At 38.0% G+C, this 24407-nt stretch overlaps 1 protein-coding gene across 2 annotated transcripts in view; it reads right to left on the bottom strand.

Annotated features, from left to right (window-relative positions):
- Positions 1-280: 280 nt before the first annotated feature.
- larp4b (La ribonucleoprotein 4B) overlaps positions 281-24407 on the bottom strand; it is a 79834-nt gene continuing 55707 nt past the window's right edge. For both annotated transcript variants that reach the window (XM_066723816.1, XM_066723824.1), the window contains exons 7-17: positions 21266-21369; positions 16348-16458; positions 14844-14897; positions 13264-13473; positions 12651-12754; positions 12121-12372; positions 11433-11478; positions 10538-10702; positions 7996-8120; positions 2629-2740; positions 281-1716 (exon numbers count right to left, since the gene is read on the bottom strand). In XM_066723816.1, the coding sequence (XP_066579913.1) occupies positions 1405-1716; positions 2629-2740; positions 7996-8120; positions 10538-10702; positions 11433-11478; positions 12121-12372; positions 12651-12754; positions 13264-13473; positions 14844-14897; positions 16348-16458; positions 21266-21369 (1595 nt within the window). In that variant the 3' untranslated portion in view covers positions 281-1404. The remainder of the gene's footprint in view (positions 1717-2628; positions 2741-7995; positions 8121-10537; positions 10703-11432; positions 11479-12120; positions 12373-12650; positions 12755-13263; positions 13474-14843; positions 14898-16347; positions 16459-21265; positions 21370-24407) is intronic.

Here is a 24407-nt window from a genome sequence, read left to right on the forward strand (position 1 = left end):
AATGAGAAAACCGGTATTAAAATCCACATAGTTTCTCAGCTTAAGGTTCCCTTTTAAGATAAAAAAAAGAAAGAAAAGGTTTTAAACACCTTATTACATACCAATAGTGCAACATTCACTTTGGGGATGGAAATTATACAAATGAATCCAGTATTTCTAAATATTACAGTAAGAATTTAAATTAAGTTTACAATACAATCTCTAGCACCATATCTAAAAGGAAAAAAACTGAAAAAGAAAAAAAAAAAAAGGTTTTGAACCAGTTAACAGAATGAACACATTGCATGTTCTCCTGCCCCTTTAATGTTAACAAAATGCTAACATCACAGTACTTATTGCTGCCTCTGTGCCTGAATATCAGAGTTTGCCGACAGACTTTTACAAAAATCGTCAAGAAACGCCCACAGGCAGAGCAGAAAAAAATAAATAAAAATTAACCTGCTAAATCCATCTAATTGCACTGGATAAGTCTCCTATCAGTCTCTTGGGCAGGGATGATGCAGATTTCCACTGGCCTTGACTACGACCTCTCCAACAACACCAGCACCACAGGCTTCGCATTGATCAGAACTAGTTACCTGGGCCTCAACAGATGGCTGCTCGCATTCTTCAGTGTAACAGGAAGAGAGAACTAATTAAGGCGCTCTGAACACAACCAGCATGCACTGCAGGCTTCAGGGACAGGATGTTTCTACTAGCAATCTTATCATTATATTCATAATGATAAAAACAGAAATCCCATACACTGGTGTTAAAATTAAAAAAAATCAGCTGTGTTGGCAAAACATACTCTAGTGCTGTTCAATGAGCTGTAAAACCACTAAGAAGAGGGAAAAAAAAAAGTATTCTATATTTAAATCAAGTCAGCCAAAGTAGTTCTACTCACCCTAATGCAAAAAGCAATGTAAAATGAAAAGACCGGTGTGGAAACCGATTACCTGCTAGTTCAAAGAGCCACTCGTTACAAATTACATCAGAAGACCAAACTGAGAAATAAAAGTAAAACGAAGATCAAGTGAGCTCAGCACTATTCCACCCGAGATCTGATCCAATGTCCTGCACCTCACATTTTTGATCCTCACATCCACGTATAATAGAAGTAACTGACTAAAAAGCAGTTATTCCTCTGGCTAAAACACTCTGCTCCTGGAAGCCAGCCATTGCTCATTTGCGAGCAGATAATAAATTGCACTGTCCTTTTAACAGGTCAGATTAACACTAAATCAAGGCGAAAAAAACAAAAAGAAAAAATAAATAAAAATCATGAATGTGCTCTACACACTAAAAGTGCTTTTGTCTGCAAGCCCTGAATCCAGCAAATATGTCCTTTTTGCTGTCACTGGTGACTCTGGGAATAGCGCTGGACAGCCCTGATCCATTGTGAGCTCCGTTCCCATGCAGCATTTACTGGGGAGATTTGGGGGGGGTGTTGAGATCTTTAATGGGACGTTTTCCGGTGCCCTGCAGGGGCGGGGGCGGGGACGGTCTCCTCCCCAGCGGTCTCCTAACTTCCCTGGGCCGTCCTGGGATGACCTTTCCCGGGTATGTCTCTCGGCATTTGGGCTCCACTTTCTCCCCTGTGCCATCGGGGGATTTCTTGTCTTCAGTGACAGGGGCCAGGGGGCTGGCTGGCTTCAGGTCTTTCGGAGGCTGTAGTGTCGGAGCGTCTCTTGATGTCCTCTGGCAAATTTCCGCATAACTGGGCTTCCGAAGCTCCTGTTAAAAGAAGAAAAAAAACAACAAGATTAATTCATACCATCTGGGAAGAGGAAGTCATCAGTAACTGAATCACACAAGCCCCCCCCCCCACCCCCGAGTCATCGTGTCTCAGACTGCAAAAGGAGCAAGGTTACTACACAGAATTAAACCTGTCAACCTTTTATTTAAGTTCAATACATGATTCAAAACAAAAGCACAACACAAATGTACCAACATAGTAGGGGTGGGTGATAAGGGGGTTTTAAATAACTTCTGAACAGGACTAAAAACAATGCTGTTAATCAATTAATCTGTGTAATAGCAGAAAGTGATTGAACAGTCCTGGATTCAATTACATTATTCCAATTAACCCATTTTTGGGTTTGTTGTAAATTCTGGGTTTATACTGAAGCATTTGCATTGTTTTTTTATATTTAGAATTGTTGTATTGGAATTGGGGTTCTTTTATCTATACTGTTTATTGTATTGCTTGTTTGGTATTATATATTATGGTTATATTACTGGCATTGGTGTGTTTTATTGTATTGTTTATTTTGATATTCTTATGAAGGTTATTTGCCACTGGTTTATAACCACCGGTTCAATGTATGAGGAATGATTTAACTATGAAATTAACTAAATTATTTAATGGATATTGACTTTTTATGAATTGCTTTTTGATACTGTGATTGTATTATATTGCCTAAAAAGCACATCATGTACCCAGTTTTTATCTATTTGCTTATTAAATGAGACTTATTCTCTCTCTCCCCTTTCTCCATAACTACCTCTAGCTTCCAGGATTATTTGACCGAACCGTCCAAACAAAGGTGGTGACGACTACACAGTACTCTGTGTTAAATCCAGTTGGAACACAACCTTAGCGGCTCTAGTATAAAAGTATTTTTGAAACACAAGACATGCACTTACTGTAGCTGCACCATTCACTTGTATGGATTTACTCGCAGTGGTCAGTGTCCCAGTCAGCCGTTCAAGTGGAGTCTGCGTCTCTCTTTGCTTCACTTCCTGGATGTGTAACTCGCTGTAGAACAAATGGGAAGAAATAAGAAGGGCTGTGCAGAGAGATGAGGAGGATTAACTTGAGCTACAAAGGAGGCATACTGATGTTCAGTTATCCTCCTCCTAAACAGGGGCGATGACATCACCAGCACATGACTTGACCATGTGATAGGGATCAGAAAAGCAAGCTCAATAATTACTGCAGCCTTTTACTAGCAAAATAAGTGAAAAATAACTTGTGTGCATGAAAAGTGTGTCCAACTTAAAATCCTCCTCAAAAACTTTAAATAATCAAAGCCTGAGTTCATTACAAAAATGAATGAAACAAATTGAGGTATTTCAGTACATGAGTATATTCAGTATTTTGGATTTAAAAGCCTCTCTTCAAACAGATTTACGATTGCGTTTACCCTGATTCATCAAGGTGAGAGTATCAACTCCTCTACTGAGCAACCCTGCCTTACTCTCAGTTCAGACTCGATCATGATCTCATCAACCACTTCAAAGAGCTAACCTTCACAGGTGGAGAAGATCAAGAACAGGCCAGCTTGACTGCATTGAACTGGAATCTGTGATTTAGAAGGCCATTCCTTCATAAAGAGGGGCGAACATAATCATAGAAGTATTTGAAGAACACTTCACATCCAAAGGATTTGACTTCCATGACTCTGTCTAGGGTAGTATATGCACCTGGCAGGCAGCATTTAGTCAATAAAAACAAATATGTTTTTTCCTCTGTGATTTACTTGTATCACAATGCTGTGAGATTTGCTAGACTGTTGTGTCTTTTTGTATTCTGTTTCATGCTGAACTAAGTTCAATGACACAAGTCCACCTTAATTTAAGCTTTCTCCAAACTGTCATTGAACCACATATGGCAATGGGCGAGTTCTTAAATCAAGTCGATAAGCAGAATGTGATCTATATATCATACACACCAAAGGTAGCGGTTCTTATATTGTAACCTGCCAGGAGTACGGTACCACCGGGAGACTATCCTGCCATGATTCATGGTTCTTGGCGCGCTGGAAGTGATCACTAAATAAGAGGGCTTTTAAATGAGTCAAATGAAGGATGTTTTGACATATTGCTGCTTCCAAGACTGATAAAACTGAATTAAGCAATTTGTTTTGTATTGTAAACTTTTATATTTGGGCACATTGTTCAGTATTGTAGACATTTATAACAGTGATTTGGAAGAGGGGGAGGCAGAAGTTTATCACAAGAAAAATGCGAGGGGGTGAAGGTACAGATTAAAATGTTCCTAGTTTATTTCAGCTGGTCAACCTGAATGTCAGAATCCCCTTTTCAACTCAACATAATTGACACACAAGAAAACTGCTAAGATTAAGAAATACACAGAAGAAGTATTCCGAGATGTAATAAACACAGCACTAACACAACCGGCTGATTTCTCAGCAAAGAACACATCTTTTTACAACGAATGCAATGAACATTTATTATTATTTTTATGATTAAATATTACTGATAATAACAAGAAAAAAAATAATAAGTACATCACAAGATGCATTTATTTATTTAACAGTTTTATTAAAGTTGACAAAATCTCATTTCGCAAACATGTCTACCAGGGACTTAATTTACATAAAAACAAATCCAATAGCTGGAATAACCCCTATAATAATATAATCGGACGATTTCGTTACTTTTCTTTTTGTTGTTTTGCCGTGTTATTCCGTCGAGCTTCTATACAGGTGTGCTCCTTGCAAAACTGATATCTCGAACAGTTATTTTCAAACATCTGTGGTTTCTTATTTCTGTTGATTCGTGTATATGTATGATTTTTTAAGTTTATAAATCGGGTTAACTTTAAAAACATTGTTTTGAGAATTAAATTGGTGTCTGTATAACTTAGGTTTCTTTGCTAATGCACATTTCTGTATTCATTCCAAAAATAAACAAATTATAGAAAGAATGAAAAACTTTAATGTCTTACGTTTCTTGTGATATATAGGTTTCATGATTATATTTATGTAAAATTAAGTAATTTGCTGCACTATACCAAGTGCTGTGATGTGTGCGAGACGGCTGTAGTATGGACACGGAGTAGTAAGCCTTGAGGCAGTAAATTCTAATTTTTTTAAATCAAATTACTCGAGTTACTCAATGAATCGTGACAGCCCTAAACAACAGTGAAATCTTTACCATTTTCATGTAATTAATAATTTGATCACAAAGTTGCAGATGTTTTAGAAGTATTTAGAGTATTTTTCTTCACTAAAATGGCTGATTTATTTTTCTAACCAAATTTAGACTGAATATAACTAACTGATAACTTCCACGTCTTTAGAGAGACTTTGCTGTGAAAAAAGATTGACTAAGATAATTTAAGGCGGTTTTCACTGGCCTTGTGTCTTGCTATTTTGAGTAAAATCGATTAACAATGAAAAGGTTTTTGTTTGTGTGCTTATTTTATGTTTGTTGTGATGGTCTTGTGTTACAACAAATATGGTTTCTCTGTTACAATAGAGATCTCAAGCATGGTTAAATTCATTTTTAACTGTCCACTGGCAACTTTTTTTGCAAGTCTACAGCAGCAAAATATCAGAAAGATATTATAAATAACTCAAATGGGTAGAAGAATTATGTTTAGTGTGCCAAAGAATGAAACGTATACACAAACATTGTGGCAGCAAGCACCTTTTCTAACATTCATTCTGGGTGCATTACATGGATAAGTAAGAGAGTCTCTGTAGCTTAGACATATCTAATTATATCTGTCTGATCAAGGTGAACTGTGTAATTCCATGGCTGAAAATCAGCAAAATATTGCTGGTGTTTGTCAAATCCTGCTATATCGGTGGTGCTTCTAGGTCACGCGACTGCTGGAGCTCTATACACCCAATTTGTTTCAACATTTATCAAATCAACATTTGGAGCTGTTTGCAGAAGTCAAATGGCAGGTTTGTAAAATCATGTAGTGCTCTCCTTTATTTAAATAACCAAAACATTATTTCCATTGATTTTATTGGGATACATTATGCTACTGAATTATGTTATTTAGATTACATATTGTACCACTAGTGGGATCTAGGAACAAGACAATTTAATGTGGCAAACAACCCCGCTTTATTGAAAGAACAGCAACAGCAAGGACAAGATGTACACATGCAACTGCAGCTGTAGATCAGGTGAAAGCTTATGATATGATATACTTAGATTTCAAAAAAGCTTTTGATAAGGTTCCACACCAATAGTTAGCAAACTTGTCAAATTTGCAGATGACACAAAAATACATGGCTCAGCAGCCATGGCTTGGCTTGGCAGCACAGGCTATTCAAAGGGACTTGGATAATATTCAGTTGTGGGCCGACACCTGGCAGATGATATTCAATGTGGACAAGTGCAAAGTAATACATGCAGGTAACAAAAATGTCCACTATAATTACACTATGGGAGGAATAGATCTAGATGAAGTAACGCATGAGAAAGATCTAGAAGTCTATGTGGATTCCTCACTTTCTCCATCCAAACAATGTGGGGAAGCAATAAAAAAGGCAAACACAATGTTAGGGTATATTGTCAAAAGTGTAGAATTGAGAACAAGGGCAGTGATGTTCAGACTGTACAATGCACTAGTTAGAGCTCATCTGGATACTGTGTACAGTTCTGGGCTCCACACTTCAAGAAAGATATCGCTGTTCTAGAGGCAGTTCAGAGGAGAGCAACCAGACTTATTCCAGGTCTGAAGGGAATGTCCTACTGAGAGACTGAGGAACTGAACCTTTTCACCCTGGAACAGAGGAGACTACTTGGGGACTTGATTCAAGTCTTCAAATTCATGAAAGGCATTGACCACATCAAACCAGAGGAGCTTTTCCAGATCAGCAGGGACACACGGACCCGGGGACACAAATGGAAACTGGGCTTCAAAGGCATTGAAAACGGAAAAGCGGAGACACTTCTTTACACAGAGAGTTGTCATAATCTGGAACAAACTCCCCAGCAATGTGGTAGAAGCTGAAAGTTTCAGGAACATTTAAAAATAGACTGGATAGGATCCTTGGATCACTTAGATATTAATGGACACCAAACGAGCACGATGGGTTGAATGGCCTCCTCTCGTTTGTAAACTTTCTTATGTTCTTACATTAAAACACTAATGCAATTTTCTGTAGTTTAACTCTGAGCATGTTAATAAATGTACCTGCAGCACACAGCACAAGAACACAGTGTTCAGTGATAGCACTGCTAGGAGTTGCAGGACAGCAGCACTGCAGAATTAGTGTTTGGGTTAAGTATAACTGAAAAAGTATGCATTGGAAAGCAAAGGAAAGTACTGAACGAAAATAAAGAAAATGCAGAAATGCATTACAAGTTCAGATCATGCCCAAGTCTCGGACGCAGCCATCTTAAACCATAAAAATGGGGGGAACTTGCTTGTGTTTCACTACTATTTTTTGTTATATTTTTGGAAGGGAAACCTTAAACACTAATGATAGAAATTATATCAACTTGTTTGTAAGTTTGTAAGTGTAGCTTTCAAATGGAGTGTGTAAACTATGGAGACTAGACCCTTCATTTTTAATTTGCACTTATTTTGCACTTTAAATTAGTAGGTCACGTAATTGCAAAATGTGCATTTTGCTTTCTGAACTGATGTGCTATCAGCATAAAGTTAATTATTTTCCAACCTACAAAAAGCTGGCATGTTGACTGAAAAAAAAATACAAATTGTAACACGTTTTATTTGTTTTAATTGAAAATGGTGCAAAATATTCATATGAGAAAGTATTTCAAAATTACCAGTAACTCAATTTGTTGTATTAGGTTAAGGTTTCTTTTCTGGTGGTATCCTGGCAGTACCGAGTATTGTGACACTAAAATTAGTATTGATATCATGGAGCAAAATATTTGTATTGCCCACCACATGAGTCAACCTGATTGTGATGCAAAAAAGGGACCAGGCATTTCCTTTCATCTTGGTAAAAACAAAGGGAGGATTGACTACGATATGTTGAGGAAAGTTATATGGTGTTCTGCGGTAGAGCACACGGTTCTATATCAAAAACAAAGCCATTTCAAATTGGTACATACATTTAAATTGAAGGATTTTAAAAATGAATTAATCAATAAACCTTTCTTTAACAAATGTAAATATATGCATTTACTTTACATAACTTTAAGTAATTTGGGATAGTATCACTTTTGTTTGGCTAGTAATAAATTCAGGCTACTAGCCAGCTCCTAAAATCCTCCAACCCTGAGCACTAGGCACTTTTACAAAGCTTCAAACGGATGACAGGAAAGGCTTACTCTGGAGACTGGGGTGGTGATGGAGGTCCCTCAAAGCTCACTGGCAGTGGAGAAGTCTGAGGCAGCGTATGCTCTTTAGGGATTCCTGAAGGGGTAGTGTTGGTACTGGCATCTATGTTTACATTCTGAAAAGAGAAAAAACAAAAGGACGGTCTCGCAAAGCTGCTTTTCAGAACAAAATATCCAGACGGAGCCCAGTTCACCCTGAAAAGAACTGAAGAAAAACCACCACGAGACCAAGATTTTACCGAAGGACAGGTAGCTCATTGCCTACCTTGATTAAGAGTCACACATCCATAGGGAGCAAAGGCATAGTGCCACTGGACAGTCTTTGAAAGCAACTGCAAAACTAGCTTCTCAGACAGGACTCCCAAAATTCCATGGCAGAATGCAGGTGTCCACAAGAGGAACAACTGGGTGTCTGCTGACTCAACCTGTTCAGAGTGCAGGGAGGATGGCTCTTTTGCCACCCGGGGAGGAGAAACTAAAAGCATACTGCTTAGCTCACTGGTTCCTCAAATCAGTCCTCATGCCAGCAGACCAAGCGTGAAAGAGCAGCACTACCTCCCACCTTGGGCAAGAAAGTGTGTCCTGAGGTAGAAGTCATTCAACCTTAATAGTATCAAGCACACTTTCCATTAGTCGATCCAAAAAAATGTATATCCAGCTGGTGAACAAGAACAGTCAGTAGTAAGATGCGTGTACTCCAGGAACTCAGCGGGCAGATGGGAGAAGTGGGGCAAATGTGATTAATTCCAGGTTTTAATCGGATTCACTTTAGGGATTTTCCGCCCCATTCAAAAGGAAAAAGAAAAAAACACATCACAACCATGTGTTGGATGCACAGTACATTAACTAACTGGCGAAACCAATCACAATAGGCGTGTGTTTTCACGTTTTGACCACAACACAACCAGGTTAAGCTACTTTGACCAAGAATGTGTGACTGTGACCATAAGGCAAAAATGGACCAGAGCTCAGTTTCATAAAAAGGATTTGCAAGGAAATCACCGTCGCAAGCCTCTCGCAGATCTCAAATTGCATTTCATAAAACTTTTTCAAGCCTGCGACATCGCAGTTCTCCCACTGAAACCTGTGACTGCTAGGGAGCAACCGCAAGTGGTAGATTCAAAATCGCAAATCCTGCATTATGCAATGGATTGGCACTCATCCGAATAGCTTGTTTGTGTTTTGGCAGAGCAATTAATATTTAAAGACCATACAAACCTTCTTGACACGTTCCGATGCGGAGTTAATAGTAAAGTACCCATTGCAGAGAGAACATTTTTGAACAATGTATTTTAGACCTTAAAATATCCTGTTCAATATGTTTTGTGATGTTGTGTTCTGCCGTAACAAAGTACTTTTCCAACATTGCCAAGGGTTGGATACACAACCCCATGTTCTCTGTAAGAACACTGTCGGTGAGAAGTTAGGTTTGAATTTAGCCAATTAAGTTATTTGATTAATTTATTTTATTTACTTTACTGGTGTAAAACTATGTGACTGTTGGAGACAAGCAGGGGTGCAAAGTCCTGCACTCCCGTGCTCAATCCACACTCTCCAGCAGGGGTGCTACTTCATGTACCTGTGGTACAATACATTTTTCTTCTATTCAGGTTTTAAATATATATATTTTGTTATGCTTTGTGTGATGCGTGTCTGTAGACTAATTTCTGTACACATGCCATTTATTTACATTATTTTGGTAGCTCAGTTGCTCTGCGTAATGTGCCTGGATACATATGCAAATTAAATTGGATTGGTTGATCTTTCAATAGAATATTTATAATAATTTTTAGACAGCTTTATGTTGACAAGTTCTATTGTAGCATTCTTTTTTTTTTTTTTTTTTTTTTTTTTTTTGAAAGTTACTGCCATTGTACTTGCATTAATTGCTGAGCACTGATTTCCCCCACGCAGATCCCAAAAACATATGCGACAGTACTTGTGACGTGCTTTACAAAATGCACGCATCTCATGGCTCTGCAAGCTCGCAAGTAGCTCCATAGAAAATCATAATTCTTTATGAAAAGAGCCCTGGGTCGTTAAAAATGGCAGAGGCTGATGCCTCATCTGGTTGTTCCCTACAGTGGTGACTACAATTTCAGAACTACTAGAGCCACATTGTTAAAAGTGGAATCTAAGGGATCCTTAAAGCAGTGGCTGGATGACATCCAGGGACTAATTAAAGTACTGAAAGCTGGACAAGCCAAATGGCCTCCACTAGCCCATAAGCAAAACATTAATAAAGTGGAAGACAGAATGGGAATTGTCCAATCTGTTTTTAAATCCACGCCAGATAGGCTGAGCTCTTCACAGCATACAGATAATTACAACACAGAGCACCGTGTACATTTCATTACCCAATAGAAATTCCAATCAAACAGGGTCTATTAACTAATTCAATTAAGAATGGGGGAGAGGGAAGGGAGAGGGGGAAAACAGAGGGTTCTAATTTTCTTAATGTTAGGAGATAGTATGTTGTTTTCCTAATCACACTGTGAATGGCCAGATTGCTTACACTCTACAGTAGTCTTACCTTGTCCTTTGGAGTTCCTATTATAATGCTGGACAGTGTGTTTTCAAACACTTCTTCAGCCTTTAGGTGTCCTGCGGCCCCAGGCAATGGGGGAAAGCTGGAGAGACCCAGCTCGAAGCTCGGAGAAGGAGGCTTCTGAGGAGGTGGGGACTGTGTTGGGGCTCTCTGTACAGGGTACAGTCAGGGACAGTTAGTATTCTGTGATTAAGGATGCCATCATCAATGATCATCAACATCTCATAGCCAGGGGATGTGACCCAATCAGCAAGGTGAATCAGTAAAATCAACCAAACCTATGACTGTGCAAATATCCTCCAGTTGGGAGCCACATCAGACCAGTGGTTCTCATTAGTGATCCTGGAGGACCCTGCTGGTTTTTGTTCTCAATTACTTAATTGAACCCTTAATTTATCTTAATTTCCTAAATCAGAGCCTTTTAATTATTTTAAACAGTAGGTTTTAAGTATAAAATTGTTAAAAAGGAACTTGTTAAGGCACCAATTTTTTATCAGTTAAACAATTTAAAAAGTAAAATGTAAGCAAATAATTAAGGGTTCAATTAAGTAATTCAAAGATCTGTTGGAACAAAAATCAGCAGGGTAGGGGGTTCTCCAGGACCAGGATTAAGAACCACTGCATTAGATGTTATCCTAAAACCAGCACAGGAAACGCACAGATTTTTGGTCTCTGGTACATCGGGTTAAATGATGGAAGGTCTGCAAGGATGTGGATACAGTTGGGGGGGGGAATTAAAATAACGGTGTAGGTACAGTATTTGTTAGGGTGAGGAAGTTTTCTATAAATGACTGCACAACTGTATCAAATATGATCTGCTGCTGACAAGGTGGTCTGTAAATAGATCAGTGCAAAATAAAAATTGATGTAACATTCTTACCGTAAACTTGTCCTCCCTTTTCTTCCTATAACCATATACATTTTTCCTTTAATACAAAAAAGGGGGGATGAGTTAGATATTTTATACAAATGTTGCTATTGTAATTTTTTTGAATTGCAAGACCTAAACTTGTATATTGTACCTTTATAAACTGAGATCAACGTGAAACTGAACTTGTTATGGGCACCTCTCAATAGCCTAGCAGGGAATACCTTTTTCAGTTTTTTTTGTGTGTGTGTTTTTATGAAAAGATGACAAAACAGCTACTTTACCTAACTAGCAAGTTGTCTTGTACATTAAAAACTACATTACAGTTGCATGCCACAGATATTACCACTTTTGACTTGGCCGTTGGCTCCAGCAGGACCAAGGGTTCCTCGATCAAGTGAGACAGCAGGAGATTTCCAACAGGTGGCAGGCAAAACTCAGTCCGGAGTGGGGCTGGCTTCCTGCATCTCACAGGGTACTTTTCCCCATCAAGAACTGGCATGCACATGCCCTTTGACTTAATATCCTAGCAACTACTCCAATTAAGTCATTAAGTCCAAGAGGTGGAATTTAAAACAAAAATAATAAAATAAAAAATAAAACCCACACTAAACTCCTGAGGACCAACTGAGCTATCAAGTCGCCTCCTTCTTTCTCTCCAAAGATCAAAAGTCACGTGAGCATAATAAGCGGTCCTTACCTGCCCCGGCCCATGCTGGCGGAACAGTCAGCGCTGATGGGCTCCACGCGGCCCGTTCCCACGTCCCTCTTGGGGTAGCTCACACCGCCCTGGAGCCGCGTCCGGTTCTGGCTCAGGGGTCGGGTCTGAGGGCTCCGCACGCCGTTCAGGAGGCGCTCGGTGGGGAAATTAAAAATAGTGGGACTGTCCAGGAGCGCGGACCCTCTGTCTGCAGTAGGTATAGTTGGTCGCAAATGAGGTTTACTGTGATTCCTATAAAACAGATGAAGTGTTTAATCCTGGAAAAATTCACAACAGCAAACATTAGTTACATAAAAAAGAAAAATGTGTTTGTTGAAGGACCTTTCAGAATTACAGAATTGTAAAAATGTACTTCTGAATTTTTTTTTTTTTTTTTTAAATGAACATCTCAAATTCAATCTACGATCAGAAGTGTGACGTTAGTGTAACATTGGATAGTTGAGTTCAAGTTTATATGAATAAATAATAAACATGAGTGTGTGGAAGTGTGGTGCTTGGAATCTACTCACCTATTCCTGGGAGGGTACTGTCTCACAGACAAAGGAGATGTAGCGGGTTTGAAATTAGGCGATGTAAACCCATTGATAAATCCAGTATTATGAAATGGCGTTACCTGTTAAGAAGAAAATTCACGCTCAATTACAGAAGCTTACAAAGAGGATTCAAAGAACAAGCTACAGCTCAAGAAGGAAAAGAATACTAAATCAGGACTCCCATTTTGAGATGTTTAGGTCTTGAAAAAGACCAAGATTAAGTCAAACCAGCCTTACTGCATTATATGCTCTGGTTTGTAAGTTTTCACATGCATGACAAAAGCATTTGGATGTCAGTGACATTTATTAGTCATTTCAGTCGTTTCTTACTATGGAGTTGTTTAGTACTATGAAGAAAGGATTTGTGAAAAAAAAGTACTGATTTTCCGAAGGCATTGTTCATTATAATTTGATCCGAGGAGTTACTGTACTACTTGTATGCTTTACATTGCCTGGCCACACTGCCAAAACAAAATCAAAATCTTGAAGCACCCATTATAAGATCTCAGCACTGCAATAATCAACATTCAACATGCATAATATGTAATACCCCAATAGACAGCTGGCCTACCAAGGCTTTCCCACTCACCAGCGTCGGATCTAGAAAACTGTGCGTCGTAGACCAGGTCTGTGGAGTAATTAGGCTGTACAGCGGGAACTGTTGCTGGGGGCTGTACACTGGAGGTATGTAAAATGATGTTGTGTAGCGTTGTTGAGCGTAAAGTTGCACATCCAGTGGTCTGTAGCCGTTCTTTGGCAAAAAAGTATTTATAGCAATTGCCTTAGCTTTTATCCTTGCCTAAATAAAATAAAAATAAAAAACACATTAAAACATACACAGAGCAAATTATTTTGAAACTGAAATCAGACAAACCCAGACAGTATTTCAGTAAGATTCTGGTAATATTTTAGTAGTTTGCGCTTGAAAATGTAACTTGTCTGTCATCTATTGTTTGAGGACAGGCAAAGGGACTTTTCTTGACGGATGACCAATAGCCACTACAGATACTTTACCCTACAACAGCAGACTGCAAAGCAAAATAAGCAAGCATGTAAAAATTGGCATACTAGCACAAGAAACTAACATCTAATTTAGCAAAATATATCTCAGGTGTGGCTCAGGGACTACAAACAAAAAAAAAAAAATGTAAAATTGATGTATGGAATTACATAGCTAATTGAAGTAATAAATTTTAGTCTATGATCACGATTTAAATATATGGTTAGAAAGAACAGAAAAAGCATTTCAGTACCCATCAATGGCAGTCAGAGATTGAACGATAATCAGTGATCAATAAATGAATAAAAGTAGCTAACTAGCTACAAAACAAGGAGATTATTCTAAGTGAGCACAACACCTCTTTTTTTTTTTTTTAAATATGGGGACAGATGATGAAATTCCAGCTTCTACTTTATTCAGCTGTGTACACAGCAAACAATGCACTGTACCCAGTGGAAAGACTGCTTGCTGTGCCCTACTCCCTCACTCACTCAAGAGCACACTGACATTAGTGAAACATCACAGTGTAAACTCACTGTGCCTTATTACTGAAGGGGCAACTGGAGCGCAAATGTCAGGAATTCAAAATGTTATGTTATGGCAGCAAGACTCAGACTGCACAGGTAAACAGGAACAAAAAAAGGGGTACATAGACTGAACTACTTAATGGCAAGGATTAAAAGGGTAGACATACATTTCACATTTAACTTATGACAGAATCAATACAAATCGCTTCCATTTCTAAGCTTCCGATGTTATTGACCATAATGTGCATGCACACGCTACTCTAAACACAACCTTTTAATACAGAGGTTGCAAACAAATAGGATCAACACTATGAAAGTGTTTCACACAACCCGATCATTTTACAAGATGAAAATATACCCCAGCTCACACAGTGTGCACCCTGTATGCGATGGCTTATATTTCTTCATAAAACCGGGTAAGAATATGTACATGTCTTATTTTCCATTATAAACAATACATCGTATTCTCTTAAAACACAGAAATATAACAAGAATGACTTTGTAACAGTCTAGCAGTATGTGGCTACTGGGGAAAAGTTAATGCACATTGCAATAATCATTTAGGGGATGAGTGTCATTAAAAGTGAAGGAGTGGTGCCGTGGTGCAGCAACATGGTAAACGAACAGCATTAAGAAACTTACCTTGATGGGCTTGCCTTGGAATGTTTTCACTTCTTCTCGAAGATACCTATAGGCCTGAAAAATATTAAAGAAGTATTGCTCAATACATTTTCACTTGGGGAAAAAAAATATATATATTTCTGTGCTAGCGGAGATCGATTTCTGGGAAGCTGATTCTTAAATCATCTAGTACACCTGTCAGGAGACATGATTGAACTTCCACTGAATAATACAAAGCTCCAAAAAGCACCATGAAAAACTCTTCAAGAGAAGATTAGTTCTTCCAAAGCTGTGGTTTAAATTCAGCCTAGGTGTTGGCCGATATTAAAAATTACACATTGCCGATGATGTGATGGACGTGCAAACATCGCAATATCCAATATTATCAGCTCGCTTGGGGGTGAGTAGCGGAGGTAAGCTACCTGTCAAAAGTTTTAGAACACCCCCATTTTTCCAGTTTTAATTTAAATTTAAGCAGTTCAAGTCCAGTGGGGGGGTTTAAAAACCAATTTTTTCACAGAGAATGCTTCACATCGTTAGAAAGGTCAGCTATCATGGGATACCAAACACTTGGCAAACAACAACAGTGAAGAGTACACATGGGATTAAAGAGATGCATACAAATTTGGTGCCTTTTAAGGGTACCAGAGGGGTTTGTCAGCTTAAGGGGATTTTGTTAAAACTATTCCATGATTTCTTTATCTGCAATTGTTTATTTGTTCTATGCTTTAATTTCAGAGTACACAGAGACATTAAACTGTGTATATTTCAATAAAAATGGGAACAACTGAGGCGTTCAAAAACCTTTGACTGGTAGTGTACATGACTTAGGGGGCAGTAGTGAAGATGCATGGAGGCTGGGGGATTTAAGTGTTGCATGTCTAAGCCTATGTTTTAAATGACTATTAATTATACATATTTTAATGACATTACAGGTTTTACATTTATTTTTGTGTGGCGGGAAAATTTGCATTTTTTTTCTTCAATATCAAGCTGTGCCCTGCGAGTATCACCTGCATAAAGCTAAACTACATTTTGGATATTTTTTTTCCCTATCATAGTCACCTTTTTTTATACAATTGTAGGCTATTTTAGGTTGGTAAAATTATTTAGTATGTTTATGATAGGATGCTTTTTTGGGCTCCAACATTTTGATATGATCATTTAAGATTTTTAAAACTAATAGTGAACTTATTACTTAGTTATTGGATTGAAACATCCACAAACAAAACTGAAAGCACAAATCTGTTACACTTATTTTATTACAGACTGTTCTTTTAAGTATTTTATTCCAAAAAGCATGCAGTGCCGGCCCCAATTGCCCCTCCCAATCAAATACTCTACATGGGTTGAAAATGAGTTTAATCCGACTTGGCAAGCCCTTTTCAGCTTTTCTCCCATGTGTGTGTATTTTTGGGGTTTTAAATTAAGATATTAAACTGGTGGTTTACCGAACTCTGGCTGATGCTAATAAAAAAAAGATAGTTAAAGTTCCCACCACAACTCAAGACAACTCAAATGTTACCTGCTGTGCATCTGCTTCGGACTCAAATGTGATGAACCAGTTGTCGTTGTAGGCAAACTCACAGTGGATGAACTTGGGTAAATTCTCCCCTTTGAAGAGAGCTTCCACTTCCTGCAAGAAGAGAAACCAGCAAATTCTTTATCACAACAGGAACTCAATCCTGCACTGCACTGAGGATATTTCCCACTAGCTGGAATGTACCTTACAGTTCTTAACTGTGCAAAGTTAGAGTGGTCGAACGTTCTTCGTTTTCATCCTTGCAGCAGCGCCTCCACACAGCAAGAGGGCGGCAGCGTAATTTTTGTCTCGTCCCTTAATAAAATGGCCCAAGCCTGGTAGGGCGTTCACCCCTGACATATAGTGATGGGTGGATCTGATAGGTTACAGCCTCAGGTAGCTGAGGTTGCTGGAGCTCTTGCATCTGACGTCAGGAAGTTGTTTACTTTAGCAGAAGTGCAGCTAGCCTAAACCAAAAAGCTCCACTTTGCCACTGATACAAGTGGTACCTGTATCTGTCTAAATTACATTTTTAAAGAGACCTAAGCCGAACTCATCAGGCTTTTTAAGTTATCAGCAAAAAAGTAGAAAACGCGTCTTTTTTTTTAATGTCTTTTTAGAATCTCAAGCGTCATATTGAGTGGAAAGCGAATGTCTGGCACGCGAGACTCAGCATTCCGCAGAAAGGAGCGGCGGGGCTATAGCAAGGATCGCCTTTCGATATTGATTATAATAGCTGGTTTTCACTGCCAAATAAATATGACTAGGTATTGTAATATAATACAATAGATCACCACTATTTGAACACTATGATTATTAATACCCCGCTACACACACCATCTTTAAGATTAATTGCACATGTAGGTTGCACTCAAAGATACAGGTTTAAAAACTTCAAGTTATTAATTTCATTCTAGGCGTTTACTTAATCAAATCTGAAGTAAACCAACCCACTACAGTAAAACTTGTTTGCTCTTATTTGCAGTTCTGTAGTAACATGGCAAGCATTAAATGAGTCTCTCTCGTTCAAGGATAAACTACATTATCAGTGAAATAAATAGGGATGAAACCAGGCTCAATTGTTTAGTGGACTGGGGTCTCCCGTAAGCACAAGGGCTGGTGTTATTAAATGTTTTGTGATGAGCCAGCCAAGTGGAGATCAGTTCATGGTTAAACCTGAAAAGCTAAGTTTAAACAGCAGGAGTCCTGCAGCGGACATCTATGTAAGATTTCCTAAACAAGTAACGTAGAACATGCAGTTTGTATGTTAAAGTGCACAGTATGGAGTTTATTGCTGTATACACGTATTTAGTATGTTATTGTTTTGGGGTTTTGTTGTATCTATACAGTAATTCATTAATTACAGTAGCATTTTTGCAGTATAAGTGCAATGCATTGCACTTGTTTGCAACTGTTTTGTCTAATTGCAAACGTGTGTGGGGTACAGTAAGTTTTGCTAAATTAACTTACAAAATATCCAGTAAAGCTACTGTAGTTCTATGCAAATATACTATGATGTGTATATTAACAATATAGGCCAGGGATGGCAAACCTTTTTTGGCTGGAGTGCCCAAAGTCAGGTTAGTGCAAATGGGTACCAATTATAAATTAGGGATATTAAAGTTTATACAGAGGATAAACATCATATTTATATTTATTTTGTTGTTGTAATTAAGTTATTAAGCAAACATGCCAACAAAAAAATACAGAAAAATATAAAAACTATGGACAGATAGAACCGTCCCACCCACCCACCTGCATCCACTGCCAACCTCCCCCCACCTTGAACCCACAACCTTATTCTATTGTGGTCTGGAGAGCAAGTGCAGCTCCAGTCTGCTAATGGGAGTCTGCTGCAGAATAAGATGCTAAATGAAGCAAGGCACATATTCATCCCAAAAAATATTATAAATATGTAGGTTCCACTTTTGCTCACAGATTGTCAATTTACAAATATAAAAAGCAATAGTAAGAGCACTTCACTAGCTCGATCATTTTGAATAAGTGTTTTTTGTATTTGATTTAGCTTAACACACTTAATAATGTACATAAAAAATACCGTATTGTGTAGCACTGTAGGTACATGAAGTAAATGTGTCTAATGCAATAAACATTTATTGTAGTTGACATACATTTTATATGTACATGAATCAAATCGGTACTCGTTTTTACAGTACTTTTTCTAATTTGGGGGATGTTGTGCAGGTACAGTACATGCCTGGCAATTACATAGCTCGGTTATAACATACACATTTTATGGTCTCAAGGTGGAACATTGTATCAGAGTTTCTCGTAATTGAGTTGTAGATCAGAGTTGTAATTGGCACTTCACTTCAATGCTTGTTAATTACCGATTTGACCAGGTTTCATGACATTCGCATTGTTAGACATGCGGCATTTGAAGTTAGATGATGGGGAGCTGGCTGCTATATTCTCAGAGAATTCACATGAACAACAATCTGACCAAACTCCCCAGCAATGTGGATGAAGCCACAATTTGGGAACATTTAAAAATAGACTGGATAGGATCCTTGGATCACTTAGATATTAATGGACACCAAACGAGGACGATGGGTCGAATGGCCTCTCGGTCATAAACTTTCTTATGTTCTTATGATAATAGAAATCGTATAAGCAAATCGCATTTTTGCATTTCCATACGAAAATACAAAAACAAGGGATTTCAAAATTGGCACACGGAAGCTGAAAAACACCCGATCAGTTAGCAACTCTGCACCCCAATTCCTGTTGTGCGATAAAGTATTAATCTAAATAGTTTGGAAGAGCTCATATATTTGCTTACAAATACAATGACCTCCGGAATTTCTCATACGCAGTATGTATTTTTTGCAGTATTACAAATCGTATTGCCTGGATTTGTATATTTAGAATATATACAGTAAAACAGTGAAGTGGTACCATAGATTTGGGAATATAATTTATTGAGTTACAAACTGGATTCAGTGTTTGCATTTATAGGCAACAGTATAATTGTAGGACAAAATTTTGAAATGTATATTTAATTGACCTGTTTAAAGCAGAAATCAATAAACTTTCAAAAACATGACAAACTGAAAATATCAATCTGTCTGAAGTGCAATAGCAGGATCATGTGGTGACGCTGCTTTCAATTTGATTAATAGGATAATAATTAAATGCACGAAACAATAAAGCTTTGTAGATGACTCATTGTTGAAAATAAAATGTGTTGCTGAAATCAATAAACTTTCCTTACAAACACTTTTATTTAATATATTATTTATTTTCATGTACAAACGAGAGGAGGCCATTCGACCCATCATGCTCGTTAGGTGTGCATTAATAACTAAGTGATCCAAGGATCCTTTCCAGTCTATTTTTAAATGTCCCCAAATTTTCAGCTTCAGTCACATCGCTGGGGAGTTTGTTCCAGATTGTGACGACTCTCTGTGTGAAGAAGTGTCTCCTGTTTTCCGTCTTGAATGCCTTGAAGCCCAATTTGCATTTGTGTCCCTGGGTGCATGTATCCCTGCAGATCTGGAAAAGCTCCTCTGGTTGATGTGGTCGATGCCTTTCATGATTTTGAAGACTTTAATCAAGTCCCCACGTAGTCTCCTCTGTTCCAGGGTGAAAAGGTTCAGTTCCTCAGTCTCTCAGTAGGACATTCCCTTCAGACCTGGAATAAGTCTGGTTGCTCTCCTCTGAACTGCCTCTAGAGCAGCGACATCTTTCTTGAAGTGTGGAGCCCAGAACTGTCCACAGTATCCAGATGAGGTCTAACTAGTGCATTGTACAGTCTGAACATCACTGCCCTTGTTCTCAATTCGACACTTTGGACAATATACCCTAACATTGTGTTTGCCTTTTTTATTGCTTCCCCACATTGTTTGGATGGAGAAAGTGAGGAGTCCACATAGACTTCTAGATCTTTCTCATGCATTGCTTCATCTAGTTCTATTCCTCCCATAGTGTAATTATAGTGGACATTTTTGTTACATGTATGTAATACCTTGCACTTGGCCACATTGAATTTCATCTGCCAGGTGTCGGCCCACAACTGAATATTATCCAAACTTCTGGATTCTCACCATTTGACAATGTGTTTGGGTGTAGATCACACAAACCGATAAAGATGTATCAAGCAAACCATCCAAACATCAGATGAATGTCTTACAGTGGTTAATTTTGTGTACACTTTAAGTTTTAAAATGTCTTTTTAATGACGCTAGGTAAAGAAAATCCAAGATGGCGGCGGGGATGAAAAAAAGTGATGTATTTGGTTAGTGAAAGCCATCTTTTTTCAGGGTTAAAGGCTCAGTTTTTTTTTATGTACATTTCTAAGTTAAGCAGGTCTGCAGGTTTATTTTTTAATTTTAAAACACATTTGACCTCCCTAACAAAGTACTTAAAAAATGTAATTTTGAGCAGTTAAAATGTACAAGTGTTTAGCTATCATAACAGCCCCCTTTGCATCAGTTGTCTGTGTCAAGCGGGCTGGGTATGCGCTCTCAGACACCATTTCCAATAAGCATGGTGAGCTCGATGGACACTGAAGGAAGTTGCGCACTACTTTGGTCACGCTCTACCTGGGTTGGTGCTGGTTCCGGACCGTTAATTATGAATTCAGGGGGAAAAGATGTTAAAGGAGAAAATGACCCCACAAGACATTCTTCCAGGGTGAAGAGTATTGGAGGAGTTCTTGCCTTGCATCACTGTGCAGCATCCGGTTTCGAACCCTCAGGCCTTATCCCAGTCACCTCTGCATACTGCTATCATGTCAGCTTTCACAACTTAGACATGGCTGTAGAAAGCTGATCTAGACATTGTGAATTAACTTAATTGGTCATTGGTAATTAGACATTCAGTAGTTACAAGCACACCAACCAGCCCTGATAAAAAAAAAAAAAAAAAATGCATTGAGAAACTGTCAAAATGAACTTGCCTCCATTGGAGTCGACTCAGGAACCTCTCTAAGGATGACAATGCAGCGATTCTGGTTTGGTCTGACCTTCTCCCCCTTTTCATCCACTTGAACCAAAGGCAAGGCTGAAACAGACAAGCATAGTTAAAATAATCATTTCACATCAGCAGTAGCAGAGGTAGGCAGGTTCGAGTGAGAAAGTAGACAAGAATAATCTGGCACTAATTTTAGAAAATATTGATAGCTACGAAGATTTTTCTGCAGCGTTCATTTTCAAGAGGACACTTACAATGGAATAAGGAAAGATTTCCAATTTTAACAATTTAAACATTCATTCCTATACACATGACTGAAAAACTAAATAAATCCCTGAGTTACGTTACTGCGGAACACAGTTACCCGTCACATGACTCAGCCTACTGGCCACACCCACATGCAACACTGCAATGCTTTTAAATCTGTGCAAGTATTCCTTTACAGACATATTTCTCATTCCACTATCATCCCAATTTTTTTCCAGACCATTAACATTGATATAAACTAAAGATGAACAAGAACAACCTGCAAAACTAAGTAGGGCTGGAACAAACAACTAGATAGATTAATCTGTCGATTACTACTTCGATTAATTGGATTTTAAAAAATCCAGCATTAAATGCAAGTGTTTTATTTAAAAAAAAAAAAAGTTTTGTTTTTACTTATTAGCACAATGGTATTTAAAACACCTTGATATTGCAGTTATAAAAATAAAGGGTAATAAAGTGCACATAGCAACAGGTGTTTTAATTTCATTGTTCTCAAAAAACAAAGCTATTTTACTCTTCAGTTTGAAATGTGCTACACTGTTTTGAAAAATAATTAACAATTCAGTATTTACAGGCTTTTCTACATCAAATAGCTCCAACAGCAGTCCAATACTGGACTATGGTGGTAGAATGATTTTTATTTTTAAACAAGACAATACAAGTATGCATAGTAGCACAATATTTACATTTACATGCACACTGGATCCGATGATGCATCCTATCTTTACATGCTTGAAAAGCTAAAAACAAAGTGTGCGCATATTCCCTTCCCACCTTTCACACCGTGAAACTAGTTTGATTCAATCTGATTTTATGCACGTTAAAAATGATATTGACCAATGAAACACAAGAGGAAAACGTTTAGATTGTTGGAAAAGTTTATCTGTGAGTCTAACAATGGGAACTAGACAACGGAGCAAATAAATATAGACTGACAACATATGGCAAGCTATGGCGGAGGAGCTGGGCTTGAGTTGTACCGACTGTCTGATGTAGCTAGAATTTTAGAAAGTGGTTAAGCACAGATAAACAACAAAAACGTGAGTTACATTATTTACAGAGGTTTGCACTTTCAAATAAATAGTTTAACGATGAAACAAACACTCTGCTTTTGTCTTTATGGTGAGGTGTAGTTTGTGTGATACATTTAATTTACATTTTTGTACAAATACAAATTATTTAAAAGCTCATCATTTCTGCAGCAGCCCTGCTGCAAAATAAAATGAAACTCAAAATTAGTTTTCATACATGACATATTTATAATTAAATATTTATGGCACTAATTTGATCCCATAGTCCGAGTCTTCTGCAGCACTGCGCCGGGGCTGTGCAACGCACTTTGATTACTTAGTTTTTTTCTGTATACTGTACTGCTGTCTTTTTACCGTGTCTGGTTTGACTCTTGCTTGACTTGTAGCATGTGGGTTATAACAAGTGTGTTAAAAATAAAATGTATATTAATAATACTAATATTGTAGTTGAGGAGGTAAAGGAACAGATGTAGCTTGTGAGATGCACACCATTTCAAGAAAAGGGAAAGGCTGTGTACTTGTGGAACTTTTAGGATGAAGGTCAAATTACGCGTCAGATCCAGTGTGCAATGGCCTGTACCGTGCGGAGCGTCTTCATCCAATATCATCATGGCTCCTTCACACACCATGAGTTCAGCTTTGTACATTTTGCAATGGTCTTCTTTGACATGATTTTCCATGGATGTAGCTGTAGCCTCCGCTTTCTTTAAAAGATTTTTTTTTTTTTTTTAAGCGATGCCCCAGGTAGACCCAACTAATCAACAATGAAATTCATTGCCAACGATTTTTAATAATCAACGTTATGGATTTTAATCAACTAGTTGTTACTGCCCAGACGTGCTGTTAGTGCAAAATGGGATGCTTAAGTCTCTAGCGCTCTAACACACCTGGGACAACTAATCTCGCACCATTGCTTTTCCAGTCTATAAATACCTATATAAACTAAAGCAGATCAAGCACAAATTGCTTGACACTGCACTTCACACAAGATTGGCCGTTGACTGTGACATAACATCTTGTCGGCACTTAGCTTTTACAATCCAGGATGTAAGACCTCATACATTGTATACACTAGTGTAAATTGGAATTTGTAAAACGTATTATGCTTTGAAATGAACTGTATTATGCCTTGAACTGCACTGTATTTTAGCACTTTGTGTTGCACTTATATTTCATAAGTAGCCCTGGTAGGGCTGGGCAATAAGACTTAAAAATAATCTCTATTTTTAGAAGTTTGGGCGATACACGATATACATCTCGATATTTCATGTTTTTATCCAATCAAGCCACAAAATAAGACCAAAGACATTCAAACTACAAGTATTTCGTTAATCCTTCAATAAGCAAAACTAACAAATACTACATGCAGGCTGTCATGGTAAATATATGCAGAATGCAACCCATTACAGGGCAAGTGTTGTGTGATTACTATTACATTTGTTATGGGATACACACACACATTATATATATATATATATATATATATATATATATATATATATATATATATATATTCACACATTTCAACGATGTCTCAAATTATTTTTTAGAGAAAAAGTGAACATTATAATGCTTACGCATTTCGACTTATCTTCCTCAGAGCACATACACTCACCTAAAGGATTATTAGGAACACCATACTAATACTGTGTTTGACCCCCTTTCGCCTTCAGAACTGCCTTAATTCTACGTGGCATTGATTCAACAAGGTGCTGAAAGCATTCTTTAGAAATGTTGGCCCATATTGATAGGATAGCATCTTGCAGTTGATGGAGATTTGTGGGATGCACATCCAGGGCACGAAGCTCCCGTTCCACCACATCCTAA

Source organism: Amia ocellicauda, chromosome 2, assembly GCF_036373705.1.
Source record: "Amia ocellicauda isolate fAmiCal2 chromosome 2, fAmiCal2.hap1, whole genome shotgun sequence".
Lineage (NCBI taxonomy): Eukaryota > Metazoa > Chordata > Actinopteri > Amiiformes > Amiidae > Amia > Amia ocellicauda.